Consider the following 23,067-nt stretch of genomic DNA (forward strand, 5'->3'; position numbering starts at 1 on the left):
GAGCAGTCTCAGAAATCACTGGACCCCCTGAAATTCACTCTAGCATGTCAAAACGATATGCATGGGTATTACCATTAAAATCTTGGCTTTCCTGTTTCTCTTATCATACTTTAAAAGAAATAGATTGTTTACTTTAGTTCAACAATTTTGGAGTACTTATCATGCATAAGGCGGTAGGCTAGATCTGGGAGTATTGCTCATTTCACTGAGGAAAACAAAGAGAAAACCAAATTAACTAATAAAATAGGAAGAAAGGTAAGAAGAACTACCCCTGTGACATTTAGCTTCATCTTGATTTTTTTAAGAAGCCAGGCACTCTTTTATGTCTAAGTATTGTGGTTCTCTGAGAGAATTAGCTATGGTAGGAGAAAATTTGGAATCAAGCAAACCATTTTGTGCAGGAGAAGGTACAGCTAAATGTTCACTGGAGAAAGCACGGACTCTGGAGTTTGGGAAACCAGAGCTTGAATATCTAATCCATGATTTACAAGCTGCTTGACTATGGACAAATTGGTTACATTAGTTTTTTCATCGGTAAAAGTGATGATGACAACACTGACCTCACAGGGTTGTGGAAGGATCAAACACCAACCTATAATACGTGATTTAAAATGTTCATTACCTTTATATTTTGTCGTTTCATTCATCAATAACTTTTCATTGGAAATTTAGCTTATAATCACCGTCAGCATTGGAGTGCTCCATGATAGGTTGTCATACCTCAAAGTTGACATTCTCCAAATTGGCCGGAACTCGGTATGGATTACTTGCTTTACTGCTTTTGACAGTTTTACATATTCCTCCAGTGAAAGAGTTATCAAGGACCTCTCCTCTGGGCTCTCCTGCTAGAAAATGAAACCTGCAAACAAAGTAATTTTCAAGAATTCAATAGATGTAGAGCAATCTTTAAAATTTACCATACTTTTATATGAAAGAAATTCCTTTCTTAGACATTTTTGACTCATGACAAATGACTTGAAGAAAAGCCCATTTTTTTTCTAGTTTATGGTGAGGCAGCAGAAAGGGTTGGAAGCCAAAACCTAGCCCTTCTGTTAGATTTCTTGTATTCCACTCACTTAATTGTTCTGGGCTTTTAACACAAAATAAAATTTAGGTTTATTTTTATTTCATGACTTACAAAACCAGTGCAAACTTTGGAAGCAGATTATAAGATAAATTATTACATAATTAATGCCATTCTGGGTTCACTTCCTTCAGTATGATAGAGCAAACGAATTCTTAGAGAGAGTTAACAACTAAATAGTAATAGCAGTATTTTAATAAAATTATAATAATACTATTGTTTTTATTAATAACTGTAGTAATATTTAAAATTTATTTAATAAATGCCTACATACTATTTATACATATATTTTTTTACATATATTTTTATACATATATTATTTTTTACATATATTTACTATATGTATATTTACACACATTATATACATTTTTATAATATACATACATATTTACTATTTGTAAATACATATACATATTTACTGTATGTATATATATGAATATAGTAAATATACATATATATTTATACATATACTTGTATCAAGCACAGTTTGATCTACACTTAACGTTACTATTTAAAAAAAATGTTTTTTTAGATTTTATTTATTTATTTGACAGAGGGAAAGAGAGCACAGCAGAGGGAAGTGCAGGCAGAGGGAGAGAGAGAAGCAGGCTCCCTACAGAGCAGGGAGCCAATGTGGGTCTCAATCCCAGAACCCCAGGATCATGACCTGAGCCAAAGGCAGATGCTTAAATGATTGAGCCACCCAGGCACCCCTAATGTTACTGTCATATTTATTTAATACTTATGATAACCATGTGATGTAGATATAGATACAAATATTTCACCAATTTTATAAATGAGGAAACTGAAGGACATAACCATAGCACAAGTCAAGTACGTAAGAAATTATGGAAATCAGGAAATTGTTTTATAGTAGATAAAAAACTTCTCCAAGATGCTCCAATAGATTTCCAAATTCTTATAAATATTCTGTGAAAAAAACTTTTTAAAAAGCTTGATAATGCTGGCTTACATGTGATGAGATAATAAAAAACATATATAATGATCTGTGCCCCCAGCTTCTGGCACAGAGCCCCTAAAATCCTTGTAGCTTCCTACGCAGTGAGAGCACTAAGAACATCTTTTGTTCTAATATTTGGTCTTTGACCCCAGTTTTTGACACAGAGCTCCTAAACCCCTTGGAATTTCCTTGGTGATAGGAGTGTCTTGTGTTCTAATAAGGTGACTCTTGGTAGGCTCCTGGGTGGGGGATGGCCCACCAGAAAGACCAACCCATGTTTAGAAGCTTGGAATATATTCAGCCTTATTTCCAATCTCCAGAGAGGGGAGAGGGACTAGAAAGGGAGTCAATGATCAATCAGGCCTACATGATGGCCTACATAAAAATCTGACAACTGTGAGGTTCAGATTACTTCTGTTAAATACGTGGAAGTACTGAGAGAATGGAGTGCCTGGGAGGAGGCGAGTCATGGAAGCTCTGTGCCCCTTCCCACACAGCTTACCTTACATATCTCTCCCAATTGGACATCTGTATTTTTTTTAATATTGTTTTATAATAAACTGGTAAACAGTGTTTTAAAAAAGAAACAACAAAAAGAGTCACTTGGGCTAAGCTTCATGTCAGCAAACCAAGCCTTAATGCCTAACCTAATTGCAGTTCTTAATCGCCTCTCCCAAGAACGTGAGCTTTAACCAGCAATGTCGAATACTTGGTCAGCACTAGTGAGCTAATCTGCCTGACTGACTCCTGCTTTCCCTCAAAGGAAGGTGCCCTTGCCTGAAATAATCCACTCTTGGCAGAAACTTCCTTGCTCTGCTTCCTTCTGCCCATAAATGTTTTCCATTTTTGTAGAGCTCCTTGGAGCTCTTTTCTATCTGCTAGATGGAAGGCTGCCTGACGTGAATCATTAAAAAAAGCCAATTAGATCTTCACTTAGTTGAATTTTGTTTTTTAACAACCAGTAAGTAAATTGTTTTACTGAGTTCTGTGAGCCATTCTAGCAAATTAATCAAAGAGGAGGGGGTCCTGAAAACCTCCTAGGTATCAGAGTCACAGGTGATAATTTGGGCTGGTGATTAGCATTTGAGGAGGCTGGGTTGTGGGACTGAGCCCTTCACCTGTGACATCTGACACTACCCTTAGGTACATGGTGTCAGAGTTCAATCAAACTATAGGACACCCAATTGGTGTCTCAGAGATTGACTTGGAAAACCCCCGCACTTCTGGTCAGAGCATGGCGACAAGGGTGGTCGCGTGAGAGGAGAAGAGGTACAGAGCAGGAGAACTGGTAGTGAATTATACCTCAATAAAGCTGTTTTTAAAAAAGGTGTGATTCCTGTGGCTTTTGTAAAATGCATCTCATACTCCAATAGCTGCAAGCACAATTTGAGGTTTGTTCTCATCCGTATTTGAATTTGCATCAATGGGTATTTTGAGGGAGAAAGCATGAGGAGTTGGTCTGGGAAAAACTTTCCAAACTACTCATGGTAGCAAGACAAACACAGGTGTTTTAAGACTCATTCATTTTTGTTTTCGGAGTTGAAAGGGATCAATGAGATAAAAGAACTGTTGACCTTACACTGTTTTATACAATGTACTTATGAGTTTGTCACAAACAAGAAAGGGCTGGGGAAAAATGGCTCACGGGTCACGAGGAATTTATGAAGGTAACAAAGAGCTAGAAGGTAGTTTTCTAGAGATAGCTCTATTAGGACATGCCCAAGGAGTCTTTTAGGTGTTAAGTCAACTACATAGTGATTTTTAGCTTTATTCTTTCTCCTCCCTTCTGTGGTATTTAAGTTGACTAAATATTTTGGTCTTTCAAATATATTATATGGTCTTTCATATTTTAAGTTTTAAAGTGTTTTTATATAATTTGGCCTTATGTGTCATATTTTATACTTTCAAAATTTAATAACAAATTACACACATATATAAATCTGCATGTGTGTGCCTGTATGTATATGTGTGTGTATGCATTTGTACCTTGGTTGAACCTGAGAAAAAATGAATAGCATGCTATTATTGCCCAATTCTTGCTTTAGATTTAAGACTTGGTGACTGGTGCTGGCAATGTAGGAACGTTGGTATGTCTTGTTAAATTCTTTCTTGGAGAGATGCTACTTAAAAACAGGTACAGCTACCCAGGAGGCTACCTTTTTTGGGTAGAAATGTGCTAGAGAGGGGGCAGAGATTCTAAGGCCAACAGATAAGAAAGAGATTCCAGTAAGCAGCTCTTAAAATTCTTGGTCCCTGGAGAGGCGAGGAGAGGACTGGCTGTCCCTGAGCCAGCAGGTTTTGCTCATTTCTGAGAAACCTTGGGATAACAGCTCTGGTTGGCGGAGGGCCACATGGTCCTTCTGCCAAAGTACACATAGCATGTGGTCCTCCCCATCTGTAACTCTAGAGCCTAGACCAACTGAGCAAGAGGTGTTTGTAATGTCACCCCTCCTCAGTTGGAACATTAGGAAATGTGATTATCAGTAGGACTTTTGGGCTGAGGTTTTCTTCCAGGGAAAGGAAAAGAAGGAAACCATTTCTGTACGTTGGTAAGAAGATGTTGTTGAAACACTCTCATTGAAATCAACACTAATTAGGAATTCTTAGGACAGAATGTGAAACCAGTTTGTAGTCATCTGATGTATACATGAGGAAATTGCAGCCCAGAAATGTTCGATAACTTAGTTATGATGTAAGTGAGCTAATGCAGAACTAGTTCTAGGACCTGGCTCCCCCACTTCCAGACTCATAGTGGCTCCATTTTACTGCTATCAGAGTTTGGTTCAATAGCTTCTGGTTTTTGTTCTAATTAAGTGAGGTTGTATTTGTAACTGCTGCTGTTCGTCTTTGGTGCCTCAGGGTTTCATATTATGCAGGTCTGGCAGCATGAGTGAAGACTTAGAAAAAGAGCCCAATACAAAGCAGCAAAAACCTATAGCAAACTATTTGCTTTCTGGCCAAAAATTGATGGGAGAATTCTTTATCATGGGATCAAGAGAGTACAGGAGATTATCTTTACTGATTTTCTTATGCTTCCAACTAAGGCTTAGTTCTCTTTTCATTGACTTCTCTTATATTTCCTGAGATTTTCTAAGACATTGGTGCAGTTTAATGAATTTAGAATCCTTTGCCAAATCTCCAGTGTCCTCATGACCTAAAATAAGAATGTTAGAATTCCTGAGCACTATTTAAAGACTGGAAGGAGGTTTGCATGGTTTACTGACGTTTCTTCCAGTATGTTCTCATTCTTAAGGTGGATATTGTCCTAAATCAGAATGTAATGGTGGAAATCACCTGAGTTTTGAAATCTGGATTTGAATTCTGGTTTCACTACTTACTGGTTGGTAGGACAGGTTATTTAACCTTTCTGCATCTCAGTTTCCTAATCTATAAGCTGAGCAAGTAGACCAGATGGTAATGCATCTGGTCCTGAACTACCCATGCACTGCATGGTCCATGTGAGAGAAGGTTTGGATACCTTAGCCAGGTTCAGCTGACCTCTTACCCTCTTACTTTTCTCACCATTATTATTATTTTTTTATCACCTCCCCCCCCTTTTTTTTTTTCATGTTTGCCTCATTCCTTTCCTGCTGTCTTTATTTCCCATCATTGACTCTGAGTTTGCCTCTCGTGCTTGCAGACTGGTTTTCCTTCCTTAGTGTTTTGGGTTTCAATACAGTCACAAGCATACTTTCCTGATACCCTCTTCTCCATTACCAGTGGGAGTTTGGGGCTGAGGTTTTTTTCCAGGGAAAAGAAAAGAAATAAACCATGCCTGTACATTGATAAGATGATATTAAAGCACTCTTACTGAAATAAACTCTAATTAGGAATTCTTAGGACAGAACTTCAAAGCAGTTTGTAGTCATCCAACATACAGATGGGAAAAGTGTATTTCTAATTGGTTACTCACCCAATCAAGACCTAGCCCCAGGAATCCACCCTGATTCACTCCAGAACTGTCAGAAGGATAGATGAGAATGGAAACAAACCATGATTAGGAAGCATTGCCTGGTAGAGGCTAAGTGTGAAGATGCTAAATTCTTCTATACTGCAGCAGTGAGGATCATGGCCACATAATGCCAGAGCAGGGCCACCTCATGTGGGAGACAGGGCTGGTGGGAGTCATAAGAGGTTAATGAGGAAGGTGGACAATCATGTGTCTCATTGCTTCACTGCTACTTCCAGCTCATTCCTCCTGAGATTCCTTTACTCCTTCAAAGGGTGAAAAGACAATAATTACAAACCCAGCGCCCATCAGCTGTACGCTGGGGATGGGATTCCACTGCCGCTTCCCCGGGCACACTGCTTTTGCTCTCCCGCAGTTCCTTTCATCCGAATTGTCCCCACAGTCATTTTCTCCATTGCATTCTAACTTGTTGGCAATGCAGCGGCCTGGTCAAGAAAAGCAAATGACGTTAACAACACGTGATTATTCAAGATGTTTATTGCTTTGAAATAAGTGAGTGCTTTAAATTTCAAGGGAGAGTTGTGAGGAAAATTTTCACTATTTTTGATACAGATTTAGGAAATATGGAAATGGATGCCAAACTGATATTTTCCCCTTATTTTTGTAGGATTACAAGAGTACTGTAGAATTTAGTTACCATTGGGCTGATTGTCTTAATAAGAGAAGTAATTCTAGAATCCCAATCCCATGACAGTGAGCTTGCTGCAGAAACCATGTTCTGTACGTTCAGGCTTTTGTTTTGATTCAGAACAACAAACTCAAGGTCACTATTCTTATTTTTTAGAAAACCCTATAATTTAATACACACACACACACACACACACACGATAATATCACTATATCTCTAAAATTTTATGTTGAGTGAAAGAAGCCAGACATATAGCTTAAGAGCCATGCTATGTGATTTTTTTATCTTATGTTCAGGAACATAAAATTTATTATATCTAATTGTTTTTTGAACAAGTTAAAAAAAGCAATTCTTTAAACCACTAGGTACTACAGGGTTAAGTAGCAGGTTAAGTGAGTGAATTTACAAAATAGTACAAACTCCATTTACTTAGATAATTCCCTTCCTTTTTAAATTTCCTGAATTTCATAAGGATCCTTAGAATCAGTGTATATTAATCTGTTACAGAAATTGAAATGGCTTATGTACAAGACAGCCCCTCTCCTGTCCCTCAGCCTCTTGTCTATAATCAGGGATGCTGGCATCTGTACGATTATGTATAGGTCTCACTGACAATGAGATTGAATTAAATGTTTTACTCAAGATCATCTGATTAATTACTTTAAGTTGTAATCAGCATCTCACTGCAGCTATGCATAACTATTTTTTTTAAGATTTTATTTATTTATTCATGAGAGACACACACACAGAGAGAGGCAGGGACACAGGCAGAGGAAGAAGCAGGCTCCATGCAGGGAGCCTGATGTGGGACTCGATCCTGGGACTCCAGGATCACACCCTGGGCCAAAGGCAAGCACTAAACTGCTGAGCCACCCAGGGATCCCCTATGCATAACTATTTTGACTAACTGAAATGCTTGGGGGAAATTTGGTATTCTGTTGAATTAAATTTTTTTATTAATAGAAAGTTTTCCAGAAAACACTTAGTTTCAACTCTTTTGGTAAATAATCTTCAATAAGAAGGTAGAGAAAAATGGAAGTAATTAAGTCTCTTTCTCTGATTATTCAAAATTTTGTATTGTATCTGGACCATAATTATAAAGAATTATAGTTGTGAGCACCATAATCAAACAAGACTGAATATATTAAGGGAACTGGATGTCTGCGAGTCCCAAGATATTACCTGAAAGATGGTTTGTTTTTAAAATAGCACATCTCTAGTGTTTTGTTTGTTTGCTTTTTTTAGGGCGGAAAAGAGTATGTAATTTAGTTTGAAATAGAGATGCTTTATCCAAAGGAGAAAAAGAACAAATACTACATTTTTTAAAAGTTTTGAAACTCACCCTTTTAAATTTGAGCAAATCTAATTTCTGATATGGTTACACTAAAAAAAAAAAAAAAGGAAATCTCATTTTATCAGGCAGAGGTAGGGACATACGTGCAGGGTATCGTTCTCATTAGCCTAGCTTTGTGAGCAAGGAAACAGTTGTGTATGAATATAAGAAATTCTATTCATTTGGTACTTCTGGGGATATTGAAGAGGAGTGATTAGCAAGGGTAGGGATGAAATCCAGAGGACTTCTTTTGAGTGATGTTTAGGAATGGGTGGCAGGAGTGATAGAGGTCAGATAGGGCACAGCTGAGAATGGTTCCAGGCCACAGAAACTCAATAGAATAGGAAACACAAGGGGAGAAATATTGTAAGCCATAAATATATCCCATACCAAAGAAGGAATAGGAAAGGTGAAGGGCAGTTTGGATAGTGCAGGATTTGCAGAGGTCAGCATGCTTTAGCCAATGCATGCATATATGAATATATATATATTTATACCTGGAGATATGTATCACTTAGAAATCGTACATGTTTTTCCTATTTACTTGAACATTTGTGTTACTGCAATGGTATAGTATATGTATAACAAGCTACAGCTTCTCTTGTCTTTATGCTTAAAGTTAGGACTTTGAGAGAGGAATTGATATAGTGTGAGTTGTGATTATTAGTCTTGTGGGTAATTCTCAAAGATCCACATGTGCATTAAAATCATATATTTAGTCTTGAGGGACTCGAACAGCAATCATGAGGGAGGAAAGGGAAAAGGGAAACTCACTTTAGGATAAATAGTTCTTTGTTAATTGAGAGCCAGGCATCCTATTGAGTCCATACAAGCTTTTATTTCTTTTGAGAAGGGCATTAATGGATGATTTTACACTAGGTCTTAGCCCAAAGGCTGAAAAGCAATAGTGGCTGATTTTAGAAAAGCAAAGTAGTATATAATCTGCAATGAAATATTTAACAATCCATAGGCCATGGCACTGATCAAAACGAATGCCAACCACATCTGTGGCAGGGATCATGCATTTAATGGCTGGATCATGGGAAGACCTAAGGATTCCTGGTGAAGGGACCTGAACAGCAGAGCAGGGGTCACCAAGAGAGCTCAGGGTAGCAGCTGCTTACCATACATTGCATACACATTTCAATAGTCAGGTTTTTTTTTTTAATCACTTGCTGGGTATATTAATGATGAACTAAAGATCACCTGTCCTTATACCACTAGCTTTCCTGAAATCACTTCTTATGAATGGGTGGGCCATTGATGTACCTAAAGGCTTCTCAAACTTGTGAATATTTTTGGCCTAAACAAAATAGACCTTCTGTAATAAATTTCATAGATCTAGCATCCATTGTATAAAGGGGTTCTTTCTGGTAATTAGTTTCAAAGCTATCTTTCAAGCTTCAAATAGTTGTATCTCAGTTCTAAACCTTTATCTTAATATTCTGGATTTAATGCCTAAGTCTGAAAAAAAAATGCCTAAGTCTGTATTCCACTCAGCCATTGCCAGTAAGGTTGTTTTCATATTCCTTCTTTTGTCAACTTGTGACCTGACCTTATGCATGTAGCCATGAAGTGTGTCTTCCTACCCATGTGCCACCCTCATATCCCAGGTGTGAGGGGTACAGTGGGAAAATTCCAACACCAGCATTCCTGTCCAACTTTCAGAAAAGGTCAACAAAGCTAAAGGCAGGAAGCAAGGAGCAAGAGGAGAGAAACACTAGATCTAAGGTCTGGAGTCAATTTTTCTATGGAATTTGAAATCTGCTACTTAGTTACAAATACTGTACTTTTCATTGTATTCCAGAGTACATAAAAGTGATATGGATCCCAATTTTAATGTCAAATTGATTATTTAGGTAAGAGGTTAGTGAACTCTGGTGGAAAGCAGGAAGCAGAACCAAAACTCACCTGCTGCCCGATTTCGTAAGCAAAATTTGACTGGAACACAGCCATACCCATTTGTTTACATGCTATCTGTGGCAGCTCTGATGCTATAGTGCCAGACTTGAGTAGTTGCAACAAAGAACATACGGCCAAAAAGCCTAAAATATTTACTGTCTGGACCTTTACAGAAAAAAGTTTGCAGAAATCAGATTTAGGGAGTTCAAAATGGTGGTGTTGAAGAGCTATTAATTAGCAAGAGAATACATAGGATTAAGCAGTATATTCAAGTATATTGATTTATAATCTAGTGAAACTTAAATACATGAATGAATAATGGATGTGACTATTGCCATCGTTTAAATCATTTTCAATTTTCCCTTTGGAATTACCTTTGGAGCCATTCAATGGACCACAAGAAAATCTGCCACATTATCTCTAGTCACCTCTCTGACATAATATCTTAATCTTAATATTCTTATCTTAATAAACTATATTGAAGATCTTTTAAATCTGTCACTCTTCTTCAGCTGCTTGTTCTGGTCATAGATTTGTACTCATTAATAGCTGATTTTTATGAGTATGTGCCTTCTCTTCATCCTGCTTTATCACAGTATAGGGACCTGGGCACCAGTACTTGGAGAGCAAATGGATAGGGTGCTGGTCAAGATAATTATAGCCTGAGAGCTATAATTTTATACATGAATGGCTTGACAATTGGGACCATAACACCCCTGTCTCCATGCTTAAAACATGGTGGGACTTCTCTGTCATGGCTTTTACTGGTAGTCAACTGGAATAACTTTATTGTCAAGTCATTTCTGGTAGAGATTGAACATCTCCTAAAGTACATTACCACTATCACAGCGGAACTTATTCTTGCAGTCAATCTCTTCAATTTTACAGAGCTTAGATGGAATGCATGGTTGAAAGGTCACCAGGGGCTCAGTACATGGTTGTCCTCCAAACTGACTGGGGCGCAAGATGGATCTCACCTTAAACTGAAAGGAAAGAAGAGAACAATGAGGGGACTTGGAGGCAGGGTCAAGCCAAAAGTATCTAAGAAAACTGGGCTTCTTCATCACAGCGGTGATTCCTCCTCCATTAATGTTTCCTAAATTAACTAAAGAGTTTTCCAGTTCCATTATTGTGTGCCCTTAGGGAAATCATCACCTCTCTGGGCCTCAGTTTTCCAAATCATAAAATGAGAAAGCAGTACAAAAGATTTCTAAGACTTCTAACTCTGAAACCATGTGAAAATAAATCAAATGCATGAATATTTATGGAGTATCTTGCATGCAGTAAATCTAGGCAGTAACATTAGCACTTTTAAAGATTGATCTATTTATTTTAGAGAGAGACAGAGCACAAGCATGAGGAAGAGAGGGAGAGTGAATTTCAAGCAGCCTCCATGAGTGTGGAGCCCAATGTGAGGCTCGATTCCATGACCCTGAGATCATGACCAGAGCGGAAACCAAGAGCCAGGGACTTAACTTACTGTACGACCCAGGTGCCCCACAGTAGCCCTTGTATATCTCAAAGGTCCTATGAAGTAATCAATTTGAAAGGATTTGAGGGTTCCTCTGCATAAGGAAGTCAGCATGGAAACCCAGGTTGATGGGACGGACCCCTGGGTGGCTCAGTGGTTGAGTGTCTGTCTTTGGCTTGTGTCGTGATCCTGGGGTTCCAGTATCAAATCCTGTGTCGGGTTCCCTGTGAGGAGCCTGCTTCTCCCTCTACCTGTGTCTCTGCCTCTCTCTCTCTCTGTCTCTCATGAATAAGCAAATAAAATCTTTTTTTTTTAAAAAAAGGAACCCAGGTTAACACATTCACATTTAAAGGATTTTAAATGGTGAGTAGTAAAACAGGGAGTCAGGGAAGGATAAGAATAGGACAGGATAAAAAATTACTGACTTTCAAGTTAGAAAAATCCAAGTTCAAAATATAGCGCCTCTATTCATCAGAGGTATATTCTTGGGAAAGTTACTTCTCCCTAAATGAGCTATAGCTTCCTCATCTGTAAAGGGAGTAGGAAAACACACTCTGATGTGAAGTTTGAATAAGATGATATAAGTAAAAAGCCTAGAACAGTTTCCCTCAGAGAGTGAGTCCTCCACAAAGTTTCTTTTTCTTTCCTAATGTGAGAATGCTCAGCACCACTCTGACTGCAATTTATGTGGGCCAATGCCCTCATAGGAATGAGCTAAGATGGGTAAATACTACAGCTAGGAACAACAAACAAATCAAGGGACTTTCCTGCGGGGAGAGGGAAATTAGAGGCAGGGCCAGGAGTCAGCCTTTTGATTAATGTCTCTCATTTGTATCTGATTTTAAATCTTGGACCGAAACCCCCGTTTTCTAGCATCTGCTTTTACTTTCTGAGCTCTCAGAGGAAATAGGCAGTAGAATTCAGAGCTCAGTAAGTACTATACCAGCACTGGGGGCAAAATTTCCTCTTGGTCCTCCTATGATAGTAAACCATGTAAATGAGTTCTGCTACCCCCCCCCCCCAGAATAAAAGATTGCTAAATGGAATTTTCCATCAATGGAAGCTGAGATGGCTTATTTTTAGACATTGATGAACCTAACCTAACATTGATGTTAGGTTATCCAAGTCTTTTATTATGATTCAGATCTCCTGAAGATATCCATGGGTCACCTACCTGTTTTTCAACACAAGGGTCACAGTCAGACCATGGTCCATAATCTCCCAGGAGGCAGTTGATGGGACAATGTTGCCAGTTACATTCTCTGGTCTCCGACTTAGTGCAAAGCTGGTCACAAAAGTTATCCAGATAGTACTGATCAACTACTATTTTTCTGTAATAGTGAGGAGAAAGAGGTTTAGATTGAATATATTCACTGTCCTTCAAGCCCCATAAGAAAAATATCATTAAACATCAACCACTATTAATGAAAGGAAAAGTTTTCATGGAAAATCAGGCAGGTTGGCATCTGCGCAGTTCTTACCACTTAATGGAACTTAGGACTGGATTTTTAATTTGTGAGGCCAGTGCAAAATGAAAGTGAGGGGCGTCTTATTAAAAAAATTATTAAGAATTTTAAGACAGTAATGGCAGAGCATTGAGCCAAGCATGGAACCCTTCTAAGTAGGGTCCTGTGTGACTGAATAGTTCACACATCTATGAAGCTGGCCTTCAAGGAATTCTTGGAAAGGACTGGATGGAAAAGAAAAGAAAGTTCCTGCAAATTCCTTAAAATATGACAACACGGTTTGATAAGTATAAGGACTGAGACATAGTAAGAGTGCTGTGGGGCCAAAGATTCAAAGAGAAAGTAATAGAAGATATACACCTTGAAAAATTCACGAGTCCCCCAGACATCAAAGAAAAGGGCATGTGGAAGGAAAGGCATATGCCAAGATTAGAGGTGGAGGAGCATGATGGGTCCCTGGTGGAGCTTGTGGGAGGGACCTGGGCAGCGCTGGCTGAGAGGATCCTGATATGTTGTTGTGCTTTATTTGGTAGGCAGTGGAGAGCTACAGAGGGACTCTTGAGTGAAGGAGTCTTAAAAGCTTTAACATACTTAGAGGATGGTTTATTGAGGAAGTCAGTTGATGATTTTAATGAGACTCACATTGCGCGTGTAAAAACAGTTTTCTAAAGTAGGTCTCTAAAAAGCTGTAATAATGAAAAAACATTAAATATATGCCTTTGTTCCCAAGTTATGTGAGCATCTCCATGGAACAGAGACATCTAACAGATTTAAAGAAACTGTGGGGGATAAGTACTCTGAATCGGTGAGAAGACTGAATTATTAAATGTTATCAAGTAAACACAGTTTTCTTGCCATCTTGTATTTGCCAACAATCAAGCTAATAGCTAATAGCGCTGCTCAATTGAGGTCCTGTTAGACTCAGTTTAATGAGTAGAAAATTCTCTATAATTAACTCACTAACTGTAGGCAAGCAGTTATACACTGATTGAAAAAGGCTTGAGTAGTGATTCTTAGTAAGTTAAATAGTCAACAGAAAATATTGCACATATTCTTAACTAAATTTCTTTGAAGCCCCTTGATTTTATGGAGAGAACAAATGTAGACTTCAGTTCAACCTTATGCAGAAAAGACCTCAAATTCTATCCAAATCAAATTCTATGATTTCTTACTTTGGGATTGCTTAGTGTGGGATTTTTGATATTTTTAAGTCTATCTGTGAGGGGGCGGGGCAAGATAGTGGAGGAGTAGGGTCCTCAAGCCACCTGTCCCCACCAACTTACCTCGATAACTTTCTAAGTCTGTCTGTGAGGTTTCCCATGGCACAAACACAATCTACACAGCTCACACTCACCTCTGTCTGCTCTGGGTTCCAAAATTGCAGGTTTTTGAGCAGCTGGACCACTGACTCCATGGGTAATGATCACAGAAACAGGGTTGGCATTTGTCAATCAGAGCACTCAGGAGAATGAAATACAAGATGGAGTGTCTAGCCATGCCTTGAAAGCCTCTAAGCCCTGAAGAGGAATGATGTACATCAAATGCCTTTTGGAGGTAAAACTTATAAGTCATTCTCAATTACAGACTCAGATGTTAGAAAACATTTGCATCTCCTTGCCTTCCTTAAGGCTAGTTAATACATATAAATTCACATACTTATGACTAGAAATCCTGCTTTTAAATATTTTTAGAGTGGATATTTCCAGAGTTACAACTCCCAGTTCTAGGAAGTTTCTCTGAATTGTCAGTAATAGCCTATAAGACAAGGTACTGTAGTATGCATTTGTAGCACATTTCATTCCAAAATGGAAATTCTTGGGCAGCCTGGGTGGCTCAGTGGTTTAGCACCACCTTCGGTCCAGAACGTGATCCTGGAATCCCAGTATCAAGTCCCACATCCGGCTTCCTGCATGGAGCCTGCTTTTCCCTCTGCCTATGACTCTGCCTCTCTCTCTCTCTCTCTCTCTCTCTCTCTCTCTCTGTCTCTCATGAATAAATAAATAAAATCTAAAAAAAAATTCTTATATAATCTTATAATTTAAAAAAAATATTTATTTATTTATTTATTTGAGAGACAGAGAGTGAGCATGAAAGTGGGGGAGAAGCACAGAGGAGGGAGAGAGATAGAATCCATGCTGAGCACAGAGCCCATCGTTAGACTCCACATGGGGCTCTCATGGTCCAAGATCATGACTTGAACCAAAATCAAGAGTTGGATGCTCAACCAATTATCTCTACCTATGGAGTCATAGAAGTTAGAGCTGAAATGAATCTTTGACATCTCCAGGTTAAACCCCCTCATGGCACGGATGATGAAACTGGGGCTTCAGGAGGGGCAATAATGCTGAGACTACATAACAACTTAGATCCCAGAACTCCTCATTCTTGGATGAGGTGCATCCCTTCATTGAATTTCTGATCACACTAACGATGTGTTACTGGAGCATCTAGATGCCTTGAACTCCACCACCTAGGCCACAAGAGCATTTATCCAGATGTAGCTGAATGATAGAGAAAACTTTGATCAGCGGCTCCCCTGTGTGCTGTGGAGCCTTGAGGATCTGCCAGCTATTGAAAGGAACTTGCAAAACCACCTCTTGCCCCCAGTGTTGCTATTTTGATCCTTATATCTTTAACAAAACATGCAACATTATTAAATACACAGAGAAAATGCTGTTGTATTTTATTAATATAGTAACTTTCATTTAAAGAGCTAAAAAGTCATTCATTTAATTTATTTTTTGTTTTTAAAGACTTATTTATTATTTTAGAGGGGGTTGGAGGAGCAGAGGGAGAGGGACAAGCAGATGTGGGGCTCGATCTCACAACCCAGAGATCATGACCTGAGCTGAAACCAGGAGTTGGATGCCTTACCAGCTGAGCCACCCAGGTGCCCAGCCATTCTTTTAATTTTTGTGTCTCAGTTTCATTATCTATAAAACCATCAGTAACACTCTACCTTCTTTATAAGACTTTTTTGTTAGGCTTCAGTAAGAAAATTCATGCAAAGTGCTTAGAACAATCTTTGGCAAGGAATCATCACTCAATAAAAATTAGTTTTTCAAGTTAGTAATAACATTTAAGAGTGTTACAAATTTAATGGTAGCTGTTGCTCATGCATTTTTCAAAATTAGTGGCTACTTAAGTGAAGCAAGGATCATGTGAAAGCCAAAAATGTGTTTTGATATTAAATAAGGCTATTTGCATTCAAAACAACTTAGAAATATGGCTTTAGTTGCTTTTCATCTTACAAATAAAATCAGATCTCTGACCATTTTATTTGAAATTGTAATTCCCCACCAGTGTTTCCTATGCCCCTTCAAAGCTTTATTTTTCTTTGTTATACATCCCCTTTTGATATATAAATTATTACTTAAGTTTAAATAAATATCTCCTCTTCCCTCTCTCCTTCATCAGCATGTAAACACGCTGGTTCTTGGTCTCTTTTGTCTGTTGAATTCATTTCAGCATTTAGAAGAATGAGAGCAAGCATAGCATATAATGAATAAATATTTTTGAATTGGGTCTTGGAAATAGTTTAGAAATGGGTTTTTATGAAATATGAATATCATAATTTGAGTCCATAATTAGAGCCACTTTTGTAACACTATTCTCAAAGTTTCTGCCAAATTAAAGATATTTCATAGACCTCAGAAATGATCTTCTCTGTTCAATTGTCTTCCATTGTTTTAGCCAGAGTGATAGTTTGTAACATAACTGCTTTATCTCAGCTTTGTTGTAATAGTTGATTGAAATAAAAAAAACTACAGCTTTTGAGATTCAGATTTCTTTTTAAAGCACCTGTAATTTATTTAGTCTGCCTTTTATTTATTTGATAACATTTATTAAGTTCTAAACTATATCAAGATGTATGAAGAAGAAAATTAACATAGCTTATAATATAATCAACCAGAAAATTTCTGCTGACATTCAAAAAAAGTAAAAATAACACACGTCTATATTTGAAAATTTTGAACAGAACAGAAAGAAAAATATAAGCCAGAGTTCTCTTCTACCTGAAACCATGACCTCTTCCCACACATAATCACTGTTTTCTTTTTTTTTTTTTTTTTTGGTATCCAACTGAGGGAAAATTCTTCCATATATTATCTTACACATATACATGTATGCATGTTCTTTAAATATATACACAAAAAGAGGACATATGATGTGCCCTACTCTGTAGTTTGCTGTTTTTACTGAGTAATATACTTTGAAAATCTTTCTATATTGATAGATGCATATCTACTGCATCTTTTTAGTGGCTGCATAGTTTTATACCATGTGGATGTATTACACTGGATTTAACTATTTCCTAATTTTAGACATTTAGTATATACACACACTGCAATAAACATCATCGCACTGTATACTTTCGTAGTAGATCCATGGGATCAGTGGGTGTGTTCCTAGCAGTTGATGGCTTAGTCAAATGATATGAAATTTAAAATATTAGTAGATATTGCCAAGTTGCCTTACTGAAATATGCCTCCCTCAAATGTTTCAGAGGGTAAGTTTCTGATTATATTTTAATGTGGTCATTTTCTTTGTGTCGCAGTAAAAAAATTCTTCAGCAAAAAAAAAAAATGAGGATCATTCTATAAATCTTCATTCAAACCAAGAGTGTGAGATCAGATATAAAAATTATTTCTCCAATATGCTCAGACTTGACAGCATTTCTTCTTAATAAATTAGTGAGATTTTTACACTTCCCTACAAGCCCAGAGAAAAATGCTAGAATAAAAGCAACCAAAATCGTTGACATGTGACTGAATGTCCTTCAATTTAAAATGAAAATGACATACATTTGAGTATCCATTGTATACTGCTAGGCATTGAATGAAATACAAATAATAGAATCCATTATCGCTGTCTGGGGAGGGTAGACAGAAACTGAGGATTCTTCCCATGCTTTTTTATCCAAGTTTTTTTTTTTTTAATGCAACTCATAGGTAGGCTGCTACTTATCTAAAAGCTGTTACTTCTCTTTCGAATCCAAAAATTAAAGATTGCTGCATTTGCCTACTGATTTTTGTTCACTGGTAAGTAACTCACCTTTCCTGGTTTTTCCAGGCAGCACAGAACTATAGAACATTGAGCCAAAGAGTGTCCAGACAAAATTTAGCCTGTGATCAGGAGAAAAGTGAGTCTTAAATAATCAGACTCAAACTCCAGATTGGGTGGTTTTTCACCACTTTCATTGGTGGTTTTTCACTGGACCTTCGTTGCTGAGACTCCTAACAATGTGAAATTTCCCCCTTAACCAACCACCTGACTAATCACCTTCCTACCCTCCAACCCTCAACTAGGAATCCTCTCATACAGGAACTGCTTCAACAAAGGAGCCTAACAGGAGAGGGTTTTGTTGTTTTTACTGTTGCTGTTGTTTATTTATTTTTCTTATTAGATTTTGAAGAGATCATTTTCTTCCAGAATAATTCCTTCAACTGTAGAGAAAGCAAATTCTTAAAGTATTTTGTTGAATCAGCATGTAGATGATTGAGAGAAGTTAAATTACCAGTTGTCAGTTCTCAGCAGATGATATCTGTTTCCACTTCCAAAAACTCAAAAAGCATTGATGGACTTTATTCCAACTAAGAGCAAAAACTTCAAGAACAGAACCCTTATAAAATTATTCCAACCTCTTCTCTGGCTATAACTCTTCTGAGGCGATTTGGAAGAATGCTATAAATTAAGATGATAGGGTCTAAGCTTCTTATTTGAGGAGCTGATAATAAAATAACTAATTGATATCTTCTCCTTTAATACCATTTGATTGTTATGAGGAAAAATTGTTTTATGTTAAAAGGATAATTTTCATTCCAATAAAGATAATTATTTCTCTAAATTTGTTATTACCATGGCCCAGCATAAAATATCAGATGTTTCCTTATTTATTAATTTTCAACATCTCTAGGCTTTTTGGAAATATCTACAATGACATATGGGCATTTTACCCATTACCATACAATTTTCGTAGAAACATGGAACAAAAGAATGTTCAGTAAGAAGAGAAGGCTGGAAAAATCTTCTGCTCTGGTGCCATGGTGGAAGAGCAGCAGCCATACATCTCTCTTGAACTCTAAAAATCAGTGATCTCACTGAACCATTGAAGATGGCTTTGTGAGCATTTGGAGAATTTTAGTGTAGAGTGAAGTCCATTTCATTCTGATCTGTCACCTTCTAATGTACTTGCCTCACATGAATGTGTCTATAAGGCAGTTTGGCATATCTTACCCGACAGGTTAGAGGATGCTCTAGTTTGCCCTCAGCAGCAGGTTCTTTCTTTCTGTCTCCTTGTGAATTTCTTGAATCTCTTTATTTAATGTTTTTTTCTTCTATGCATGCCCCAGAATCTCGAGAAATGATACTTACCATTGCTAGGGCAGGCTAGGGAGTCCAGGCACATGACTCATCTTTTGGTTAAAGGATATGTTTGCTTTACTTTTTAACTCTAGTTTAACTCATAGAAAAAACTTGATCTCAACAAAGTAGTTCTCTGGAAGGATAGTTCTTTAAGAAACATGAACCTTTAGTTCTTATGATATTTAAGCAAAGTAGTTACTTCTTATTTTAAAAGAAAGGCAAATGATCTAAGGTATGTATTTTTGTTCATGAAAGGGTAAGTTTGTTGGAAACATGATCCATGATTTTGAAATAGTAAGATTATGAATGAAATCATTATATCACTCACCTTTAAACAGTTTTGGTGTCCAGAGAGCTAATCCTCAGGTGGCTGAAAAAAAAAAATAGGTCGCAATGAAAATGGTTTACATTATAATCCAAACAAAACTTCTCCCTCCTATTGCTAGCTAACACAGGCCCTATCCCACAGGTCTAACAATACCCAGGGTGTTGTCAAAATAAATACTCTGTGGAAACTCTGGACTTTGTAAACGATTACCTCAAACAGCAGTAACCCTGAAACTCTGGGATTCTGAATTTTCAGTGATTCTCCCATTCAAAGAATATTGTAATAGGTATTGCTCTTGCAAAAAAAAAAAAAAAAAAAAAAAGAAAGAAAAGAAAAAGAAATCTCTGACTCTATTTTTAAAAACCACTTAGAATAAATTGCTTAAAATTGTCTTCCCCTTTAGGAATGTGTCCAGTTAATTAAAACATGTATTGATTTTTTTATTGTATTTGTTGAGAAGATTTAGGAAATATGGAAAAGTGTGAAGGGAAGATTAAAATCATTTTTAATAACCAGACAAAAATTACTCCAATATTTGGAGTAAACACTCCCAGTCATATTATATGTATGTGTGTGTCTCTATGTAAGTATACACATGCACAGGAATATACATACATATATAATTTTGTAAGTGATATCACATATTTTTTAAAGATTGTTTTTTAAAAGTTTTTATTTATTTATTCATGAGAGACACAGAGAGAGAGGTAGAGACATAGGCAGAAGGAGAAGCAGGCTCCCTGTGGGGAACCTAATGTGGAACTCCATCCCAGGACCCCGGGGTCATGACCAGAGCCAAAGACAGATGCTCAACCACTGAGCCACCCAGGTGCCCCTATTTTTTAAAGATTTAAATACACAGAATAGATTACATTCCACAGCCTATAAAACCATATCATCATTGGTCTATGCAAGATCTTCTTTTATTTCATGATTTCCCCCCATGATCTTGTTTCATTTCTTTCCCGAATTAGTTACATGTGTTAATGTATTTGAAATTTGTCCTTATATACTATTATCTAGATATATGTCTACCCTTAAAAATATAGTCTCATTATCCATGTATATTTTTGTAATTTACAGAAATGGTACTTTGCTAAAAGTTTTATTTGATTTCTTACTTTTTTCATTTAGCATTATGCTCTGAGCCTTATTCAAGGTAATTCTATTGAAGCATAGACATTCATTGTATCAACCACATTTTACTTATTTACTCTCTCAGCACCGACTTTTGTTGACTTTGACTCCCTGCAACTATAAACACAAGATATTTTTCACTGTGAATCTGTGAGAAAATTCCTAGAACCTCCCACGTTACTCTTCAGAAAAACTGTACACATTGACACTCTTAGCAGGAGCCCAAGAGAGCTTCTAACTGGCAAGTTCTCAACTTGCAAGTATTTATTGTTGCCAACCTATTGACCTTACATCTGACATGTAATAGGATATCTCGCTGTTGGTTAAGTGGGGTGTCTCTGGTCAATTGTGAGCTTCAGCGTCCCTTTGTTCTCATTGGATATTCTGATTTCCTATCTGAAAATTGAAAATTAATATTCCCCCATTATTTTTCTATTGTGCTTCTTTGCTTTCATTGCCTGACTTTTAGATATGCTCCATACATTCTAGGTATCAATGATTTTAAGGATTTTTAAGTGTCTCTTCTTTCAATCTGTCACTTTGCTTTGGATAATTTTTCTTTTGCTTAGGAAATTACTTTGTTTAAGAAATTTGAAGTCACAGATACATTCCTAAATTTGCATCAGTTACTCTTATAGTTTTATATTTCATAAGGAGTCTTAATCCTCTGTGGTCACACTGTATTTTTATAAATGGTGTGAGGTGGAATAAAGTAAGTAAAATAAAACCCAAGACACTTATAATTATTTAATAAATGAATAAAAACATTTATGAAAACTTAGTGATGGGGGATCCCTGGGTTGCTCAGTGGTTTGGCACCTGCCTTTGGCCCAGGGCACGATCCTGGAGTCCCAGGATCGAGTTCTGTATCAGGCTCCCGGCATGGAGCCTGCTTCTCCCTCTGCCTGTGTATCTGCCTCTCTCTCTCTCTCTCTCTCTCTCTCTCATAAATAAATAAATAAATAAATAAATAAATAAATAAATAATATTTTTTTTTTTTTAGAAAGAAAACTTAGTGACTTTGGTGACATGCGGTAACTACACTTATTGTGGTGAGCATTTCATGTGTGTAATTATTGAATTCCTATGTTGCACACCTGAAATAATATATGTCAACTATACTTCAATTCAAAAGTTAAAAAAACTCAACAATTATGCATGATTAAAACTTCCATTGGGGCACCTGGGTGGCTCAGTTGGTTAGGCATCTGACCCTTGATTTTGGCTCAGGTCATGATCTCAGAGTCCTAGGATTGAGTCCTGCATCAAGTTCTGTGCTCAGCATGGAGTCAGCTTTTCCCTCTCCCTCTGCATACCTCTTCCCCATCAAATTAATTAATTAATTAATTAATATCTTTTAAAAACTTTCATCAAAATAGAAACAGAAGATAAATTCTTAATCTGACAAAAGATATCTACAAAAAACTTGTAGCTAACATCGTAGTGGAAAAATATTGAGCATTTTTTCCTAAGTTCAGAAAAGAGAAAAGGATGCCTACTATCACTACATTTATTCAGTATTGTACTGGAGATCCTATGGTATTACTTATAGACAACATGATTATGTATATAGAAAATCCAAAGGAATCTAGAGATATATTGAAATTAATAAATGAATTTAATAAAATTGTTGCATACAGTTTATTATGTAAATGTTTATCATAGAAAAAGATGTCTCTATAAACCAGCAAAAGCAAATATAAAATTTAATCTGTAAAGTTTTAAAATAGCATCTAAAAGTGTACTCTTTACATCTAATTATGATTTTACTTCTATGAGAGGTTCACAATAGTTTGAGATTGGCTAATATGTATATTATGCTAAGGTGAAGCAGAACAAAATGGTGCAATAAAAAAAGAAAACTATGGCAATGGAGAATGTGGAGACTTATATTTTCCTCTTGATTTTGCAATAACCAACTATATGATTTTCAGCAAATCACTTTACTTCATTAAATTTTTTCCTCTTTTGGAAATATGTATTTCTCAAACATTTCTCAAAACAGTAGAAGACTTTAAAAAATATTAATTATCCCAAATATGGAAAACAGCTAAAACAAACATTTCTCAAACAACTTATATTTTCACCATGTGGTGGGAAATGATTATCTGAGCAAGTCTAAGCATTCTTTGAAATACAGTGGGAGACCTCTGCTCCAAGGTAACATGCTTTAACATGCATGGTAGTAACTTACTCAAGACCAGAGTAAGTCAGAACCAGAATACAAGTACCTGGTTCACAGTCTGCTTTCTTTCTCCTATATTGCGCTGAGGCTTTAAAGATTGAGATTTCAGGCTAAGAAGAAAAACAGAGTAGTGTGCCTTAGATCTCTGTTGAATACACATTGGGGCTGTGGGACAGGAGTTTCACCCTTCAGGATCTGAGAAAGTTAACAGGAGAAAAAGATACATATGGTGATGG

At 36.9% G+C, this 23,067-nt stretch overlaps 1 protein-coding gene across 4 annotated transcripts in view; it reads right to left on the bottom strand.

Moving 5' to 3' along the window:
• The window catches only part of C6 (complement C6), a 94,287-nt gene that overhangs the window by 45,733 nt on the left and 25,487 nt on the right, over positions 1-23,067 (bottom strand). For 2 of the 4 annotated variants that reach the window (XM_055325734.1, XM_055325731.1), the window contains 6 exons: positions 19,510-19,551; positions 14,170-14,332; positions 12,524-12,680; positions 10,717-10,861; positions 6,293-6,440; positions 721-859 (listed from right to left, as the gene is read on the bottom strand). In XM_055325734.1, coding sequence (XP_055181709.1) covers positions 721-859; positions 6,293-6,440; positions 10,717-10,861; positions 12,524-12,680; positions 14,170-14,312 — 732 coding nt within the window. In that variant the 5' untranslated portion in view covers positions 14,313-14,332; positions 19,510-19,551. Of the gene's footprint in view, positions 1-720; positions 860-6,292; positions 6,441-10,716; positions 10,862-12,523; positions 12,681-14,169; positions 14,333-19,052; positions 19,189-19,509; positions 19,649-23,067 lie in introns of those variants that run through there. The other 2 variants (XM_055325732.1, XM_055325733.1) reach the window with 2 other exon arrangements.

Source organism: Nyctereutes procyonoides, unplaced genomic scaffold (assembly GCF_905146905.1).
Source record: "Nyctereutes procyonoides isolate TBG_1078 unplaced genomic scaffold, NYPRO_anot_genome, whole genome shotgun sequence".
NCBI classification, from domain to species: Eukaryota; Metazoa; Chordata; class Mammalia; order Carnivora; family Canidae; genus Nyctereutes; species Nyctereutes procyonoides.